Source organism: Antechinus flavipes, chromosome 2 (assembly GCF_016432865.1).
Source record: "Antechinus flavipes isolate AdamAnt ecotype Samford, QLD, Australia chromosome 2, AdamAnt_v2, whole genome shotgun sequence".
Lineage (NCBI taxonomy): Eukaryota > Metazoa > Chordata > Mammalia > Dasyuromorphia > Dasyuridae > Antechinus > Antechinus flavipes.
The window spans coordinates 600,922,928-600,942,882 of NC_067399.1; the positions used below are offsets into that span (position 1 = coordinate 600,922,928).

The 19,955-nt window shown below is 35.5% G+C and overlaps 1 protein-coding gene across 1 annotated transcript in view; it reads left to right on the plus strand.

Moving 5' to 3' along the window:
* Positions 1-1,553: 1,553 nt before the first annotated feature.
* Positions 1,554-19,955, plus strand: part of PLPP4 (phospholipid phosphatase 4) — a 191,451-nt gene continuing 173,049 nt past the window's right edge. Inside the window, exon 1 of the mRNA XM_051981554.1 lies at positions 1,554-2,280. Coding sequence (XP_051837514.1) covers positions 2,225-2,280 — 56 coding nt within the window. The 5' untranslated portion in view covers positions 1,554-2,224. The remainder of the gene's footprint in view (positions 2,281-19,955) is intronic.

The window sequence follows — 19,955 nt, forward strand, 5'->3', positions numbered from 1 at the left end:
TAGAATGTCCAGGATGAATGTGAAGCTGGGGGAGAAGAGAATTAGGTATACTAGTAAAACAGTTATTGTAATTAGTTCAGGAGAGGATTAATCAGCTTTTAAATATGTATGTTAATCACTGCTACCTGAAATTATCTAGTTATTTCAATACATGGGACCATAGACTTTTCAGGCTGGAAAGACTCAGAAATATTATTTAGTTTAAAATTTTACATTCTAAAGATGAGAAACTATAGCTTAGGAAGGTCACTTGTCAAAGGCCACATATCTATTAATGGCAGAACAAGGACTAGACAGTAAGTCTCCTAACTCCAAGAATAATTTTAGTATCACTTTGTACAAATTATTTGACATAACACACATTGCTTGACAGTGACATATGTGTGTGTGTGTGAGAGAGAGAGACAGATGGAAAGATGGAGAGAGAAAGAGAGAGAGAGAGAGAGAAAGAGAGAGAGAGAGAGAGAGAGAGAGAGAGAGAGAGAGAGAGAGAGAGAGAGAGAGAGAGAGAGAGAGAATCTCAGGGATAGGGAGGGGGAAAGAGGGTAAGAGAGAGAGAGGACAGAGAGATCTGGACTGTATTTACCTTTGGTAAAGATATCTCACATTTTTTATTTACCCACAGCATCCCACTTCAGAAATGATACTCAATGAAGAGTAACTGGTTAGTTTTTTTTCATATTAGTATTTGATTAATAATAACTTTGACACTTGGGTCAGTTAGTGAGAAGTGTACAATTCCAATTGGAAAAAAATACAGAATGTTAGACATGGTAGGGACTTTAAAGAATATCATATACAACACTTTTATGTTACAGAAGAGGAAACTGAGACCCAGAAAAGGAAAGTCACTTAAGTTCCCATACCCATTTAGGTCAAGATCAAGTAGTAGAGTTCTGGGTCCTTTCTCTGTCCTCTTTTAAAATCCTACTAGTGTAAAGTAGGTAGGAATTTAGGCCTCTATTCTGAATTTATAACCTGGTGAGGATATGACAAGTGATGGACTTCAGATAATTCTGAGAATTCATCCCAACGTTCCAGGCCTCTCTTTAGTTGGTGACAAGCTCTTTGATACTCATCCACCAGTGAATTCAAATCATATGAACTTCATTTGGAAGCAACTAGGTTTTGCTTAGTGCCTCCTTGTTTGATATGATATCCTTCCTTAGAAAGCACAAGGAATACCTAGTTCGGGGAAAAAACAAACAAACAAAACCTTAGCAGTTTGAGAGTTGGAGGTGGGGGGAAGGGGAATCTAGATTGCATTTTTTACGTTAGCATGCTAGCGTTTTCAAGACAGTAGGGAATGCTGCCCACCCCCAATTCTTAGCCCAGTCTATTCTCTGATATGGAAAGTGCAAGAGGCAAGAAGTTGTTTTTTGAAGAGATAATCTTGGCAGAAGGGCAAAAAGGGATGAATTTAAGGTGCTAGAGTTGTGGGAGTGACAAATAATATGAAAGCACAGGAAACAGCCAGTGTGTAGTGTCTGGACTCCAAATCGACAAAACTCTGTCTCTATGTCTCTGTGTGTCTCTCTCTCACGTTTTAAGAGAGACCGGTAAAGAGAAAAGAGAGCTTATTTGTTTCTCTGGGGAGGGAAGGATTGATCCGCCAGCCAAACTAGCCAGGGAAAAGAATTGAAAGCTCCGGAGACAGAGGCATCCCTGGATTTTCCCCTCTCCAGATAAATAAATCACAGCTGCGGAAGACAAGAAGTTATTTTTCCAATTGACGGCGAGGGAGAGAGAGGCAGCCCTCCCCCCACCGGCCTCCGCGCTTGGGCGCAGGCGAATCCAGAGTAAGAGGGAGCAGCAGCAGCAGGAGAGGCAGCAGCGGCAGCAGTAGCAGCAGCAGCGGGGACCGCGGCGCCGCCGCCAGCAGCTCCGCTACCTGGGAGAGCGCCTGCCCCTCCAGGCAGCTACCCGAGGCGGCTCCAGCTGCGGCTCCAGAGGCTGCTGGGTCCGCTGCTGGGAAATGGGCGAGGAGGAGGGGCAGGGCGAGCTCTCCTCACTGGGGGCTCTTTGGAGGGCCGCTGGTTTAGGCTGAGCCCTGCCCCCTCTCTCTCCTCCCTCCTTCCCCCCTACCCCCCCACCTCCCCATCCAAGTCCGTGGTGCGGCTCAGTCTCCGACCGGTTTCTTTTAAAGAGAGGGGTAGCTTGGTGTGAGGTCCAGTTGCGGGAAAGGGGCGCACTGCTTGGGTTTGGCTCAACACTCCGACTCACCATGCGGGATCTGGCCATCGAGATCGGGGTCCGAGTACTCCTTTTTGGGGTCTTTGTGTAAGTACCTGGTAAACGTGGGTAGGGCGTGGAGGGATGAACGCAACCTGGGTCTAAGGCTCAACTTTCTTCCCACCGTTACCAGCCCTGGTCCCGGAGTGTCTCTTGGGTGTCCGCTTTCTACTCTTGGGGTGTTTAGAGAATTACTAAGAGTCTTGGGTACTTTGCTTTCTCTGGAACCCTGAGCTCCTGTGTGTGGGTTTATATGTGTGTATGAGTGTGTATGTGTGTAAGTGCTGCATGCACGTGTGCTCAGGGGTAAACTGAGTCAGAACTAGGGCTTCCACAGCTGAGATCAGCACGTCCTCGTCCTGGCTGGGGGCTCTCCAAGGGAGGCAGATGGAGGCTGAACGCAGTGATTCTATCTCCTGCTATTCTTGCTTCCACAAGACTCTTGGAGATACTGGCATCTTCGGTTATCCCTGCTTCCACAAGACACTTGGAGATACTGGTCCAACTCGGATTTTAGCGCACTTGGTCTCTGTCCTATTGCTCACTTACGCTGAATGAGCAAGATCTGCAAAGGGATATCGCAGCGAGATGAAGGCTTTTGTCTCGGAATGAAAGGTTTAGTCTCTCAGTTTTCATTCCTGAAGGTCTGTGATTTTAGAACAAATTTAAAACAAAACAAAATAAAACACGCAGATGGAGATGAATTAGTTCCCTGCCAGAGGTTGACTGTGTCCGTATCTGCATTTCTGTATGTCTGTGTTGTTACTGTCTACTCTTCTTAATCTGTGTTTCCAAAAAAAGCCCTTTGACATAGGGTTTTGTTTTTGTTTTTGAGGGGTTTGGAGACGTTTTTCAGCAAGGAAAACTGTTGCCAGTTAAGAAACAATTCCTCCATTGGTCACCCGTGCCTGTGGACTTTGAAGTCTCTGAAGTTCATGGGGGAATTATTGTGCAGTGGTCTAAGTGAAAGGGAAACAGAAGAAAAATCAGATGATAACTGAAGAGTGACTTGGGCTTTTCAGGTGCTCTTTGACTCAGCTCAATGCAGTGTCAGGGAAACCTTAGGGAGAGGAATAGGTCATTTCTGGCGTTGACCTCCTTGGAGTTTCTTAAATTTTCACCAGAACCCTGATTGTGTTTAGCTCATTTATCTAGGCTACAGCAAACTATTGAATGCCTAGACCTTTCATCGATGAGCTCCGGGAGCTTCCTCAGCAACTGTGGCATAGCAAAACTGGTCAATCTCAGATGACCAAACACATGGCAAGTCACATCCCACTACCTGTGCAACGCTCCCCCATTAGGCAGTAAACCGTCATGTCAACCTTCCCAGAACTGGATTTTTGCTTCCAGGAAATGTAGCCAAAACACCACTACCCCCTGCAGAGTTTCCTGTTGCTCCAATGTTTCCCTTCAACCTGTAGTTTACTTTCTGCTTCTATTTTAAGTGCATAATCTTAGAAAATGATCAACTAGAAATGAGTGAACTTTCAGGAGTTAGTGTTTTTCCAGCACTCCAGTATACTCACATCTCTCTATCTATTCTTCTCCCCTTTTGCTGTAAAATGTCAAAAACATAATATCCAGAGAATTTTATTTCTTGTAGATAACTTCAACTAATATCTTTCATTTGCAGTGCACTGGCATAGAAATGAAATGTTCTGGTCTTAAATTCTTTTTTGGTGAGGGATGAAATTTACCCTGAGTATTTATCCCCAGCATCCAGAGAGGGCAATGAACTCTCCCAGATGCAAGGAAATCCCTCCTCGTCTTCCTTCTTCAATTCTAACACTAGTCTCATTCACTGGCAACAAGAAAAGAGAACTTTCCATCTGATCTTACTGCCTGTGCTAAATCTTTAAAAAACGCTTTTCCCTGCTCCCTCCCCATCTTCCTTACATTAAAAACAGGAACTAAAAGGTTGTAATTTCATTTTAATTAAATAAAAATTCTTAGTATTTCCTTTTGTTTTTCCTGCTTAATTAATCTTCATTGGATGAAACCGATAAAGTATTGTATGATAGAGAAATATGTATTGAATGTCTGCATGTCAGTTGAATCAAAGTAGCCTTAAGTTTACTATTCCTTTGACCTTTTAGTTTGATCTTTTGGGAATTAGGGATGCTCAAATGCTCCATGGGAAGCAGTATTAAGTCATCTGAAATTCCATTTGCAAATCTGCTTTCAGTTTTCTCCCCAGATGTTGTGATATGAATCTTGTACCAAAAAAAAAAAACAGTCTATCAATGGATTTACCATTTTATCTATTAAGATTTTGTATGCCTTATATTTCCTGAAAGATAGTAACATTAAACCCATTCAGGCAGCTAGTCTTCCTTCAAACTTCCTCATATTAATGAGCATTTATCAATGAAGGCTTACTTTTTCTGTTTAGAGATGAAACCTTGGGTGAGGTCATGCCATGGTGTTGAAGATTTAATGCTCTTAAATTTAATGGAATTTTGTAGTCATATGTGATACTTGTGGCCCCTCAACTCTCAAAGGGCAACCTCTCCTTGCTGTTTGAAAAGTGGATAGGAACAAACTGAGTTTAGTTCAATTTAACATAGTTCATAGAGTTGTTCTGAGGATCATCTGAGATAATGTCTGTAAGTTATATGGTGATTGGCAAGTAGAATCAATCAGTTTATTAAACACCTACTTTGTGCCAAGTACTGTGTTTAATGCTAGGGACATAGCAAAAAAGACAAACGATGGTCTCTATTCTCAAATCCCTTTATAATCTACAACATGAAAACAAATATATAGGAAGCTAGCTATATACAGGAACAAAGCAAAATGTATACATAGTAGTTTTTTAATATATGCTTACTCCCTTTGTATTCTCCTCTGCTTTAGGAGGGCTTATACTTAGGGCAAGGATAGTGGCTAAATTCATGTGCATGTTTATGATTAATGGATTAATTTCTAATCATAGGTTTATAAGTTGAGAATTGACATAAAATCTTAGAGGTTATTGAGTCCAGTTCCACTTTGCAGATGAAGAAACTGAGGCCCAGAGAGGGGAAATGTAATAGTAAAGTCAGCATCCAAATTCCAGTCTTTTGACTCCACTATTTCCCATCCCATCCTTGTTATCTCAATTTCCAGGAATGAGAATAAACAACCTGACAAAATCTGATTCTGAAAGGCTCAGTGTGTAAGCAATTAGGGACTACTGTTAGGTCCCAATTAGTACAAATAATGAGCTTCTTGAAGTAGTTCTATTATTTGAATTTATACTACATATTTCCATTAGGCTGAAAGCAATCACCATATTTTACATAATTATGATGCCCAAATTGTATGAATTTGAATACATGTAGCCACATCATGAGATTCATTACTCAGTTCTTAGTTCACGTACTTTGAAATAGGGGGCCCTATTTCATAGGTGGGCACATAGGTGGTACAGTGAATAGAGCCAAGCCTGTTTCCCAAAGTCTCATCTTTGAATTTAAACCTAGTATCAGGCACTTACTAGCTATGTGATCTCAGGCAAGTCAGTTTCCTCTTTGTCCCAGTTCCTCATCTGTGAAAGGAGCAAGGAAGTGGCAAACTATTCCAGTGTTTTGCCAAGAAACCTCAAATGAAGTCACAAAGACTGAAAGTCACATGACTAAAACAATTTAATGACAACCTCTTGAAAACTGTGTATCCCAGAAGAACCTTAAATTACATTTTCTTAAGCAGGTAAGACAAATTCCCATAATGCCAAGGCTTTCAGAACAACTGCTGCTTTCCTTTTCCCTTTGAAAATACTCAGCATAAACTTGGAAAATGACTAGTTGCTCTCTGAGGGGTTTTCCACTCTAAAAACCTGCAGTCTCTGTAAAGGTCTTGATGAGGTAAATATTTAAAGAATTGCAAGAGTACTGCATTAAGACTCAGGAGATCCAGGTTCCAGTCTGAGATATATTATTGGCTCTACTAAGTGGGAGGGCTTAGACAAGTCACTCAATGTCTGGGCTTCAGTTTTCTTACCTCTCAAAAAAAGAAAGAAAGAAAGAAAGAAAGAAATGTGAGCACATGACCTCTAACATCCCTTCTGGGTCTTTTCTGGCTCTGAAGTATGTAGTAGGAGAAACACTATATTAATCGGCATGGGCCAAATATAGAAATAGTATAACCTGTAACAAATCGGGCTACCAGAAGGTAATCATTTTTAATAGAATCTGGCAGTTTTGGATGGTGGAGATATATTCAGTTTTGAATAATCAAGAATGGGGATGGCTAAAAAAAATTGGAGACGGTGAACCATTAATAATAACACCTTACCTAGTACAAGGTAAATATATGAATGAATGAAAAGTTAATTTTTCATGTATATAAATCCCTTGAGGAATATATACACTCTAATATATGTCAGAATATAGAAGGGAATAGTGGCCAGGGTAAGGGTATTTTAGTCTGGGAATTTGCCTAGATGGTACATGGAATCATTGGTTTACTCTTCAGGAATGGTAATGTGGATTTGATGTGGATCTTTCCAGAATAAGGCAAACTCTTAGCAATTAAGATTATAGGTCCCCAAGATGAAGTTTGAAATGTCCAGTGGAACTGGAAGGTAGAGTGAGGTGATGTGAAGAAGGTGCTCCCCAGGTGATCTTTCATAAAAAACCCCCTGAGTAGAGCAGTGCAAGTATTATTTTAAAGATCAGGAAATTAAGAGGTGAGGGGCTTTGCCCAAAGTCTTTCCCTGTCTAAGTGCTTCCCTGTGGCAGAGCTGTTTCTGGAAGAAGCCTCAGACTTTTGATTCCTAATCCACGTTAAATCATATGATAAAACACACTTTTATGACATTTTTCATCCTGTGACTTTGGTTTGAAAATTCCAAAACCAACCCTGGACTTTGTTCACTAAGCAGTCAGTGAGAAAAAGTAGCTTGTAGCAAAACAGCCTCATGTTCTAATGAGCTAAGTCTACCAATCTTAATGATTGGAACAAAAACATCCACAACTCATTAGTAATCCCTGATCGAACCAATTATCCCCAGTTGTACTTTTAACTTCGAAATGCAGATGAGCATAACTCACAATAGTATTTGGGGGCCAACTTTACCCTGAGATCTAAATGTCAATGAACAGCAGCTGATTATAACCAAGATTTGCATTCTACAAAGGCAAATGAGATTTATGCAGATAATCGCTTTTGTGAATGGGTTTTCCTGCTTCTTTTAGTAGCTAGTGGTGAAATCTACTAGAAATGACAATATCTTATCATTTCAAATAATAAACCATCATCACTTTTTTCTGCTTGTAGCCTCTATCATTTTAGCAGAATCAAAGGAGTTTGTATTTTTAAGAGCTAGAAGAAACTTTAGAATATATTCTCCAAATAATCTTTAATACATTTAAGGTGGCTAATATCCAAATAAGTTACTTACTCAAGACAGAACAAGTAAGTAGTGAATGGCAGAGCTGGCTTGAAAATTTGGGTCCTTTGATTGAACCTCTTATTTGTCACTGTTCTTCATGTACAATGCTGTCTCTATTTCCCCCTTTCAAAAACCTCCTTATTTATGTAACATAAATATAAAAAAACTTAGAAGAGTAATAATCTCAAACAGAAATGCTGAGTTATTGTAAAGGTTAGACTTCATTTTGAAGGCAGTTATAAAATTGTAACTAGCACGTGGCTTAGGATTCAGGAGACTCACTCTACTTCAGGCTCTGCCTCCCGACTTGCTGTGTGACTCTTGGCAAATTACTTCTCTCTCAGAATTATTCCTTCCTCTACAAAATGAGGAAATTGGTTTGAAATTTCTAATCTTCTAACCCTAATTTTGAGATGCTAGGAGTTCATAGATAGAAGGTATGGAAATGAAGATTTTCTTTTCTTTTCACTTTTAGTAATGTTACAATCTTCTCTTCCTCTCCCCTTCCTCTTCCTTCTCCTTTCCAGAAAGCCAAGAATAAAAGAAGAAAGGCAAACCAGTAAAACTAACCAATAAATTAATAGCATCTGTCAATATATGCAATGTTTTCCAATTGAGGCCCTCACCTCTTCAAAGAAAGGAGGAAGATACATTGTTTCTTTTCTTATTTGGGTTCAAGATTGATTGCTATAATTTCCTTCCTTTCACATCCAATTTCTATTGTTGCTGTTCTTTCCATTTACATTGTTTCAGTCATTGCTTGTATGCTTCTTCCACTAGCAAGAGTTCACATAAGTCTTCCCATGTTTCTCTGTATTCCTCACATTCATCGTTACTTATAATGTGGTATTATTACATCCTATTCATATATCACAATTGATTTAGTCTTTTTCATCCTGGGATGATAATTTTTTCAAGGTCTTTACTTCTAAAACTATGCTGCTATTGTACTTTTTTTCTGTCATTGAATGCCATGGGGATATAATCTTAACAATGGGATATCTGAATCACTTTCTTAGCATTATTGCAAATTTCCCATAATGTTTAGAGTAATGCACAGCTCTAATAATAATGAGTTAGTGTACTTGTATTTATACAATGACATAATATTATCATACATGAACTCTATCAGCTTATCAAGTATATTTCACAGTTACTTCTAAGGAAAATTTCCTAATGTACAGAAATGATCAAAAAAGACAAACTAGGTAGATCTTATTAATGAAAATTGAAAAGCTTTTACATAAATCAAATCATGTAAGTAGAAAAAAATGGAAGCTCTTAATGAGATAGAAGGGAATTTTTGAATCAAAACATCTCTAAAAGATATCGCTACCCAAAATTTATTGGGAACTAATACAAAAGTATAAGACCTCTCCTCTGAAAAAATGATGAAGCAACAAGAACAAATCGTTCTTAAGAAAAGAGTATCAAAGTATAAATAACATTTGAAATGATATACAAAATCATTAATAATAATGATAAATGCAAATCACAACTCTGAAATTTCATCTAATAACTAGAAAATTGGCCAGAATGACAAAATTTGGGAATTATCAGTTTTGCAGTGATGAAAATACAGATATTCTTAATGCACTATTATTGGAGCTGTGCTTTAAATGTCCAGTCATTATGGAAAGCAATTTGTATTAATGCTAAAAAGTAATTCAAGCATTCATACTCTAGGAACCAAATATCCCATTGTTAACTATATATGTTTTTAATATTTGTGATGTGCAAGAAAAATCAGAACAAAAGGGAAGAAACATTAAAATGTTTCTTCCTTCCTTCCTTTCTTCCTCCCTCCCTCTCTCCCTCCTTCCCCCTTTCTTTCTTTCCTTCCTTCCTTCCTTTCTTCCTAACAAAATAGATGTGTATTGATTGGGAAATGGTTAAACCAAATGTGAAATACGAATAGAATGGAATATAACTAAAATGATGAATATGAAGAATATAGAAAAGCATTGAACAACTTAGGTGAATTCCTAGAAATTGAAGTAAGAAAAACCAGGAATAAATGCAATCAATGACTACAACAATATAAATAGAAAGAACGGCAACAACAACAACAAAAATTGTATATGCAGGTTGTATAATTATAATAATCAAATAGCCCCATAGGAGAGAGAACAAAATGCATTTTCCTTACCTCTTTAAAGAGCTGATGGACTTTGAGTGAGGAGCATTGCATATACATACTGGCACCTATACCTATCTGTTTATATATGTGTGTGTGTATGTATATATATATATATTTGTGTGTGTGTGTGTACATATATATGTGCATATATACACATACAATATAAACTATTTATGTATTTGGAGTGTTTTTAATGCTTTTAAATATTTATTCAGGTCATAGATCTGTTTTGAGCTTATTGTGGTACATGGTATAAAATGCTGGTCTAAACCCAATTGCTACCAATCTTCCAGTTTTTTCCTTTTCTTTTCTCTTCAACTAGGGAATTCTTTCCATAATGATACATGTTTTCAGCTTTATTAAGCACTTAATTATCGAGTTCATTTGGAAAATGGAGATTTTTCTTTTTTTTCTTTTAAAAATATTTTATTTAAAGTTTTGAATACCAAGTACTATTTCTCTTCTCTCCTTTTCAACTCCCTGAGTTAGTAGGCAATTATATATAGGTTATGCATATGCAATTATGTAAAACATTTCATATTGGTCATTTGTTACAAGAAGACTTGAATAAAAGAAAAATGAAAAAAAGTGAAAAATAGTATGCTTCAGACTGTATTCAGTCAATATCAGTTCTTTCTCTGGAACTGGATAGTATGCTTCATTATTAGTCCTTTGAGATTGTTTTGAATCATTGTATTGCTGAGAATAGCTAAGTCATTCATAGTTTTTCACAGAACAATATTGCTGTCATTGTAAACACTGTTCTCGTGGTTTTGTTCACTTCGCTATGTATCAATCCATGTAAGTCTAAGGTTTTTGGAAATCATGTGGCTTGCCATTTCTTACACTACAATAATATTCCATTACAAATATATACCACAACTTGTTTAATCATTCCCCAATTGATGGGTATCCCTTTGATTTCAAATTCTTAGCCACCACAAAGAGCTGTTACAAATAGGTTCTTTCTTCCTTTTTATGCCTTTGACATAAACAATGGTATCACTGGATCAAAGGGTTTTGAGAATAGTTGAAATGGAGATTTTTTCAATCTACACTTAATTTTTATTTGTCCCCCCTTCTCTCCCCTTCTCAGATTTCTTTTGGTATGAATATTCTGCAGTCTATAGATATCAGACTAGTTTTCTGCAGTTTAACTCATTAAAAACATTTTTCTATTTATAAAGAAAAAATTTGTGCCCTTTTAGTATAGGACTATCTCTTTAATATGTTAAAATTATTTAATGAAATTCAAACACCAAAATTAATTCATTCTGGCACATTTCACTAAAAGTGAGATCTAGAAATATTGGAAATAAATTAAAAAAAATCAATGGAAATTTCTTTATATTACAAGATTATTTTTTCATTTTACCAAAAAATTAACTTAAAGATTCCCATAAATAATCAGCTCATATTTTTAAAATGAAAATTTTATATTCACCATTTTATTAACAAATGACTTGTGGGAAACAGACACAATATGCTTTGTAGACCAAAGTAGCTTAATCTCATGCAGGGGACTTTCTGTCTGATATGTCTTGAAGTCTCAGTTCTTATTTTCTTTTCTTCCCCTGTCCTGCAACTGACATTTCCACCACTGATGACCAAAGGCCAAATCTTTGAAATTTCTGTCCCGTGACATTGGTTATCTACTGTTATTGGGTTGCTGTTATTGAGCAGGAGGTCAGGGATAACGTATGATCCTTCTCCCTGTGCCAAAAGCAGGGGATAACAGATGACCAGTCAGATCATTGCAGTTGTAGCCATGAAATATTAAATGATTACGGGGAAGATCCTCTATGTTTGCAGAATCATTTAAAGAATATTTGCAAGAATGTAGGGGTCAAGGATTGAACAGGATAAGAAGACATGGATAGGTTGCAAGTGATAATAATGAAGGGAATATTCTGATATGGATTATGTGTAATTGGGATTGGACTTGTATTTTTTTTTCTCAATTGTGTTTTATTTTTCCAAATACATGTAAAGATAGTTTCCAATAGTCATTTCTGTAAGATTTTGTGTTCCAAATTTTTTTCCTTCCCCTTCCTACCATCTCCTTCCCCAAGACAGCAAGCAATCCAATATAGGTTAAATATGTCCAATACATTTAAATATGTTTTTAATATTTGTGATGTGCAAGAAAAATCAGCACAAAAGGGAAGAAAACATAGGAAACAAAAAAGGAAACAAACCCCCAAAAGGGGTTAAAATACTATGTTTTGATCCACATTCAGTATCCATAATACCTTCTCTTGGTGTAGATGGCATTTTCTATCCCAAATCTATTGGAATTGTCCTAGACCACCAAATTGCTGAAAAGAGCTAAGACTATCATGGTTGACCACCACATAATCATGCTGTTAGTGTATATGTTGTTCTCCTGGATCTGCTCACTTCATTTGACATGCGATTTCATTTATTTAGGGTACTCTCAGGTGAGGAAATTCCCTTTATTGAATTACCTCTTCTTAGCTTATCATTGCAAATGTACATTGTAACATCAAATGTACTTCCTAGAGCCCAGAGGGGTTTAATGATTTGCCCAGGATCACACAGTTTGTACTTATCAAAAATGAGACTCAAAGATTCCAGTGTGCTTTTTGTATTCAAGGTTAACTCCCTATTCACTAAACCATACTGCTTCTTTATAGTAGAATTAGTTAATTATCATTATCAACTTTTAATTAAGCCATTTTAAAACATTAATCTGCTGAAATAATTCTTAAAACATCTTTAGAAAATTTTCTTGCATATAGTACCCTTCCCCCCCACTCTGTTTAATGAATAATGTCTTTTTGAAACTCAATTCCTTGGTTATTCAATCATAAAGTTCGGTCATAAATGACTTTCTGTGGGGTCTCCCACATGAGTTTTCTTATTAAAGATATTGAAGCAGTTTGTCATTTCCTCTTCCAGCTAATTTTACAGTTGGGGAAAGACAGGCAGACAATATTTAGTGATTTGCCAGAATCGAGTAGTTGATTAGCATTGGGGACTAGATTGAACTCAGGAAGATGAGTCTTCTTGACTTCTGTCCTAGCACTTTATATACCACACCATTTAGCTGCCTGACTGAATGGCTAAATCAAATTTGAAATATGAATATAATTTAACATCATGAATATGAATAATATAGAGAAACATGGGAAGATTTTTGTAAACTCATGTAAATTGAAGTAAGAAGAATTAGGAAAAATATAAGCAATGACTACCACTATGTAAATAGGAAGAACAACAACAACAATGAAAATTGGTTATGAAAGGTAGGAAATTAAAATTTGGCCCTAATTAAGAAAGTAAACAATTTATTATTTGAAAAGGTGAGGGACTTTGGGTGTGGAAAATTGTGTACACACCTATGTATACATATATATGTGTAAATGGACTTATACACATCTATATAGATATGATGTATGCAGTATATATTCATATATGTATGTATATGTGTGTTTATGTAGACACATATACACACAAATATATTTATATACATATATGTATGTATATATGTATTTATATAGACACATATATACTATGTGTACTATTTATTTATTCAGTGTGAGACTTTTGATAGGGTATATATATATTAATTCCTAATCATACAGAATATACTGGGCACATTTCTCTTTTAAATATATTTATTCTCTTGAGTTCTTTCAATCAAAGACCTTAGATGGATGCTAGAATAAATGTATGTATGACTCTGTTCTTCTTCTCCCCTGGAAGCCTTTTGCTTCTGTGATTAGTGAAATATCTTCTTCTTTTGAAATATTATTTAGCATTGTAAAAAGTTAACTGTATAGAAAATTCCAAGAATTGATGTTTCCTCATGATAACTACTAGAAAAATAATCAGTCTCATAACTTGTGGATATGTTATCTCAACTTATCATAAAGATTATTCCTTTTATGACCCACATAGGACTCACAAAAGTCTTGGCAACTGTCCTGAATTTTGTTTGTTTGTTGCTATGAATGATTCTTTAACTAATAAAAATGTTAGTCCTTAGTAACTGTGCTGCTTTTAAAACAAACTACTGTTTCAGTTCATGGATGAGTTGCTTTCCATTCTGCCATTGATTTATAGAGAGGGAATTATTTTAGAGGATGAAGCTTATACCTATCAATAGATGTTGGTGGAAATCCCCATTGTACAAACTGAACTCAGACAATTTGATATGTCAAGGTGATGCTATTAGATGTTCTTTGCTAACTAGAAGAAAAACATAAAGGAGTTCAAATGATTAAGAATGGATTAAGGGATAATTTAATAGTCTTCACATATATGAGGACTAGTCACATGGAAGATGATAGTGATTATCTCTTTTCCATTTTCACTGAGTATTAAAAAACCAAAGGGAATTGGCTTCAGCAGCAGCTGGAAATGAATTTCTGATACTAAAAGTTCTTTGACACAGCAAAGAGAGTTGTGACAAACATTTTAGAATATATAAGTTGTTTTCCTTTTTTCTCTGGTTACCTTCAGAAATAGACCATGCAGGCAATTTAATAACTCTTTGGACACAATTCCAGATTGCTCTCCAAAATGGTTGTGTAGCTTGTTAAGATTTGCAGAGTTCTTTACAAACACAATCTCATTTTATTCTCATAACTAACCTGTGAGGTAGATTATTTATTTCTATTTTACAGATGAAGAAACTGAGGCACAGAGATATTAACCAACTTGCCAAAACTCATATAGCTATTGAATATCTAAGATTGGATTTGAACTTATGCTCTCCTGACCTGAAATACTGCATTCTCTCCACTTTTCCATTAAGATTCTCCTACAGAACATGTGCTCCAGTAGTATAGCCTTTGAGAAGTATGGATTATTGTCATCTGCAATAAAACATTAGAATAAGACTTTAGTGAAATTTGCAGAATTTGTGGAAACAATTATCCAGTATGGTGTTGATTCTTTTTTAGGTGAGGTAAAAGCTAAACTAGATGGTATCTGAGCCCTTTTCCCACCAATTGTAAAATGCTACAATTTTAATATATATTGAATGTATATTGATGTCTAGAATGATAAATGAAAACTGTGTGAATACAAATATATCTAAGCTATATTCTGCCCTCAGGCACCTTAAAATGAAGTCTGGGGGATTAGATATTTGACATGATCATCTGCATGAGACACTTTGTTTTAAATACAATTACATTCCACCTTGACATTTATTGATTCCAAAGAACATATTTAGGTGAATCAGTCTTTCATAGGAGACACTCATCTCTGAAGAAATAAAATTATGAATGGAATAGGCATTGTTGTGTTACAATATGTACTATAAAATCTTGATAATAAAAATTATCCTTGTAGAAGCTAATTTCTATATTTCAGAGAGTCCTGGTCAGAATGCTATGTAGGATAAAGTTAAACATTTAATGGATTTCAGATGTGGAAATCTGACAGTGAAGATAAGTAGAGTAGTACCTCAAGATGGCTGAAGTAGTTAGAAGAGAACTGAGGAAATATATGAAGAACTTGACAGCAGGTATCAACTAGTGCAACAACAAGAAGTAAACATGAATGGAACAGCTCTAAAGATTTGACACTGAATGGGAAAGCTACACTTCCTGGCGGTATCCTGGAAAGAAGATGAGAACAAAGTCTACCTCTTGCCTCTTCAGGAATCCTCTAAGTCTAGTTTAAGATCTATATGGAAATTATGACACTGACAGGTCAGGATATTACTTTGCAAACAAAACCATAGTTTAAAGCTGGGAAATGTAAATAGAAGCTCCTTAGAGGTAATAAAGCAATGGAAAAATATTGAACCAAAAATGCAATAATGTAACTGAGAATGTCAAAAAAGCCATCTACTACTCCAACTCAAGGGTAATTTTATGAGTTCTTAACTCATCATTCAGATTATCTCTTTTTCACTGATTTAAATTCAACTGTTGCTTTCAAAGCCACCTCAGACTCCATCTTATCCAGAATGTTCCATATATTTTCTTTCCTCTGAACTTCTAGGTCTCTTCTTCATTTACTACTTAATTCATAATAGAAGACAGTATGTCTTTATATATATGTGTGTGTATATATATACATATATACACACACATATATATAATGTGTATATATGTACATTTATATATACACATATATAATATATATAACGTATTATATATATATATATATGTGTGTGTATACATATAATATATAAATATATATAAATGTGTATTGATGTCCAGAATGGTAAATGAATACTATGTGTGAAACTTTTGCATTATTGTCTTGTCTTCTTTGATAGTCTGGGAGTTCTGGAGGGGAGAGACATATCTCAGACATGACTAAGGTACTTTCTAAATCTAAAGCTCTTCTGATATTATGAAGCTGTAGAGTCAGAATAAGGAAAACAGGCAGTAAGGCCTTTGGATGGGATTCTAAAAGTGTGTATGTAAAGAGGGGAATGGGTAGCCATATGTGTGTGTATATGTGTATAGGTAAAAGATAGAAACTGAATTTTATCATGTGACTTCACAACAATATAATATGAAAATCTGAATTAAATTAGACATGAGGAGAACTTTCAAAGGAGCAGGTGGATTCATGAAACACCATCAAAAGTCTATCTCAAGGAGTGAAAAATTTGAGTCAGAGAATGATAGAACTGGATGTCAGAGGTCATCGTTTTATATGGTCTCATTTTACAGATGCAGGAATCTCAGTCTTAGAGCAAGTAACTTACTCAATATTACATAACTAGTTACTGGTGGAGCCAGGCTTCAAGCCAAACTCTCCTGACTTCCAGTGGTTTTTCTCCCCTATACTCTGCTGCCCCAATCATGAGAAAAGGGGAAAGAAATTTGCACATAATTGTCTGCTCAATTATTCTCCAGAAACTTGAACCTGCTTATTGGAAGCTACTGCAGAAACCCACAACATTTAGTGCCTCTCACTACAAGCTTTAGTAAAGTTTTCACTTTGTGATTGCCCAAAGGGACTCCTTTGACTGGGTTTTCATCTCCATTCTGATTTGTTCTCTCCTAATGGTCCTGAACATTAGAGAGAAGCCATTAAAGTCTGTTCCAATAGCCTGTAGGCACGGAGTGAAAGCTGGTTTATGATTCCTAAGTAGAAATAGTGGTCTTGGTTGTAAATCCAGGAATCTGAAAGGGATAGTGGTTTTCTCCTTCAATCTAGGGCTCCCCAAAATACTGCAATATGAACCAGAGCATTTGGGGAGCAAGAAGGATACCTCTTTGCTTTTGCGATCCTTAGGCTCTGCAGGGACAGCTTGAGTGGTAGCCAAACCAGGAAAAACTACCTGAATTCTCAGAATGCAGTCGCTATTAATCATCTACATCCAAGGGTGCACAGCTATGTTGGTGTTACTTTGGAAGCAAGGAAGGGCTAGCTATCATCTTTGTTTTGCAAGCTTAGGGCTATTATGGCATTTAAAGGTGTTGTCTTAATTTATATGACTCTCAGGACTCCAATAATGTCCTTAACATATTGGTCTGTGCCTGCTTATTATTATTCCATCCTGTCAAGGGAGATGGGAGAGAGGTGTAATAAGAAGTGGAGTTTGCTTGGATAGTTGCTTTCCATTAGAAAGTGCTCTCTCCCTCCCTCTCTCTCTGTCTCTCTCTCTTTCCATGTATATTACATATAAACACATATAGGGAAAATTGTACCATATTCATTTATTAGTTCATTTATTTTTTCTGTTCTAGAATCTGTATTATCCTCCATAAATGAGTCACTTCAATGCCTCATCATAGTTTTTTGAAGATGACAGCAGCAGAATTTAAGATGGAAAAAATTTGACTATGAACTCTATAACAGATCATAATTCCTGTCCAAAGATAATATATAAGCTTAGGGAGAGGCATGTGACCTTCATGTTGGTCACTGAGAAATAAATTCTTTGGCCACAGTGATCCATGAAATGGAGAATATTTTTTTTCAAAAAATCTGTTATTCTTTACTCCTGCAGGAACATTAGTTGAGTGACAAAAGAATCATAGCACTTAAAATTTTTCTGTAAATGTAAATTTTACTATTGGCCATCTAAATGTGAGATATTTACTCAATAACCAATGAGTTATACTACTAAAAAATTGAATCACATAGATATTGATGTTAATGTTATAAATGAAAGTAGAAGATAAATAATTGGTGGTTAAATGGAATGAAAGCTTATAGATTATTCATAGAGAGGTGAGTAAAAATATTTGTGAATTAAATTTCCTCATATAGCTAAGTGTATCAAAAAGCATTATATCAAAGGTCTCTTAGTTATCTTACCTTTCAGTGATGATAACATGCATAAAGAGAGATTTCTGTGAAGGTAATTGCAGCTTATGCATTAACTTTGCTGTAGGGGATGAAGAAATAGAGAATTTCAGTGAAAATCTTGACAAAGCCTTCTAATGCAAGTGCTCTCGTACAAGATAACTTCTTCCATGCAAAGGTGGGCACTGAAGAGGAGTGTGAAAAATAAGATGGAACATAAATATTTTGGATTAAGAAACAGTCAGCAAGCATTTTTCAAGTACCTGCTATGTGTCAGACACTGTAATATATATATATATATATATATATATATATATATATATATATATATATATATATATATATATGAAAGTTTGTTGATAAGGTAGAAGCATCTTGCCTGTATTTGACAAACACTTTCTTTAAGAAGAATTCAAATGTGCTGAAAATAGAGAACAATCATAAAAAAAATTGAAATTAACTACAATTGGGATATATCTGATTACATACAAAGTAATCATTTCAGAATATTCTCGGCAAAGTTAGATCATAGATTAGTTAGAGCAAAGGTCGGCATTAACAGCAAATTAGGAAAAAGGGGGAAAATAAGGTGACAGTGAATGAAGTTACGACAGCTTCATGCAAACCAATTTGAACAAGCTATTGACTCTGGAAAACAAGTAGCTAAAAGCAAAAGTTTTTTTTTTTTTTTTTTACCATTTTAAAGAGAAGTTTAACTTATTTATAATAAGAGACAACAGAATATCCAGAAACTAGTCCAGTTAGCAAATACTTGATTTCTTTTCTGAGTGAAGATAAATGGCAACCAAAGACAACACTGGTTTTCAGTTCAATTTAGAAAAAAGCTGTGATGGTAGATGGTGAATAGTTATAAGTAATATCACTTCGTAAAATAATTGAGAAACTAATAAAATCATTTTCAAAAAGTTTTCTACGAGAATAAATTGATATCACTCTATAAACTTTTAAAAATGAATAACAGATGAAAATGGGAAAAGATTTGACAATGTTTCAATGACAAGCTATTTTCTTTTTTAGTGACAATGAAGTTATCACATCTGGATGTCAACATTGCAGTTATTGATGTGCTACTTGAGGATGTGAAAACAGGAAGAACAACTGGACCAAATAAAGTCTATATAGATGACATCTGTGATTGATGTGACATAATCTTAGAGGCATAGAGAAAATAATTCTTAAAACATCTGAAAGAGGGAAAGCTACCAAATAAAGGGGGAAAACATCATGCTTAAAATTGTTCCTGAAATGAGAGAATATTAATTGCCTTATCCATTTGCCCACTTTTTTTTCTTACAAAATCTGTGTGAAAATGATGAAAATATAAGAAGGGAATAGCCAGATATTTTAAAATATTCTATAATAGACAAATGCTATAGTCACATTATTGCCTAAAAGATGGGAGAATTCAAAATACTACTGAATTGTGTTAATGATTTCTCCAGGTTTTTCATTAGTACAATAATATCTTATGGCATTACTTCTGGCACCTAAGTGGCAAAGTGGATAAGATGCCAGGCATGCAGTCAGAAAGATTCTTCTGGAGGTTGAAAAGGCAAACCCCTCCAATATACTTGTCAAGAAAACTCTAAATGGAGTCATGAAGAATCAGACATGGCTAAAATGATTGAACAATAACAAATAACATTGCTTAGTCAAAGGAAAAAGAGGGGTACCATTAACAATCTTCTGAGTATTATTAATACCTGAGCTAAATTTTAAAATGGAGAATTATATTATCACTAAAAAGGCTTCCAAGAATCACAGAGAATATCCAATACAGAGTTCAAATAGAAGAGGTATTCCAGTAGATGAAGAGATCCTACATTCTATTTTAAGATGACATTGTGGATTATATCAATCCACATTTATAGGTCTTCCTGAATAAAATTCACAGCCATTAAAAAAGAAATTCAATCAGATAAATAAACAAGGGAA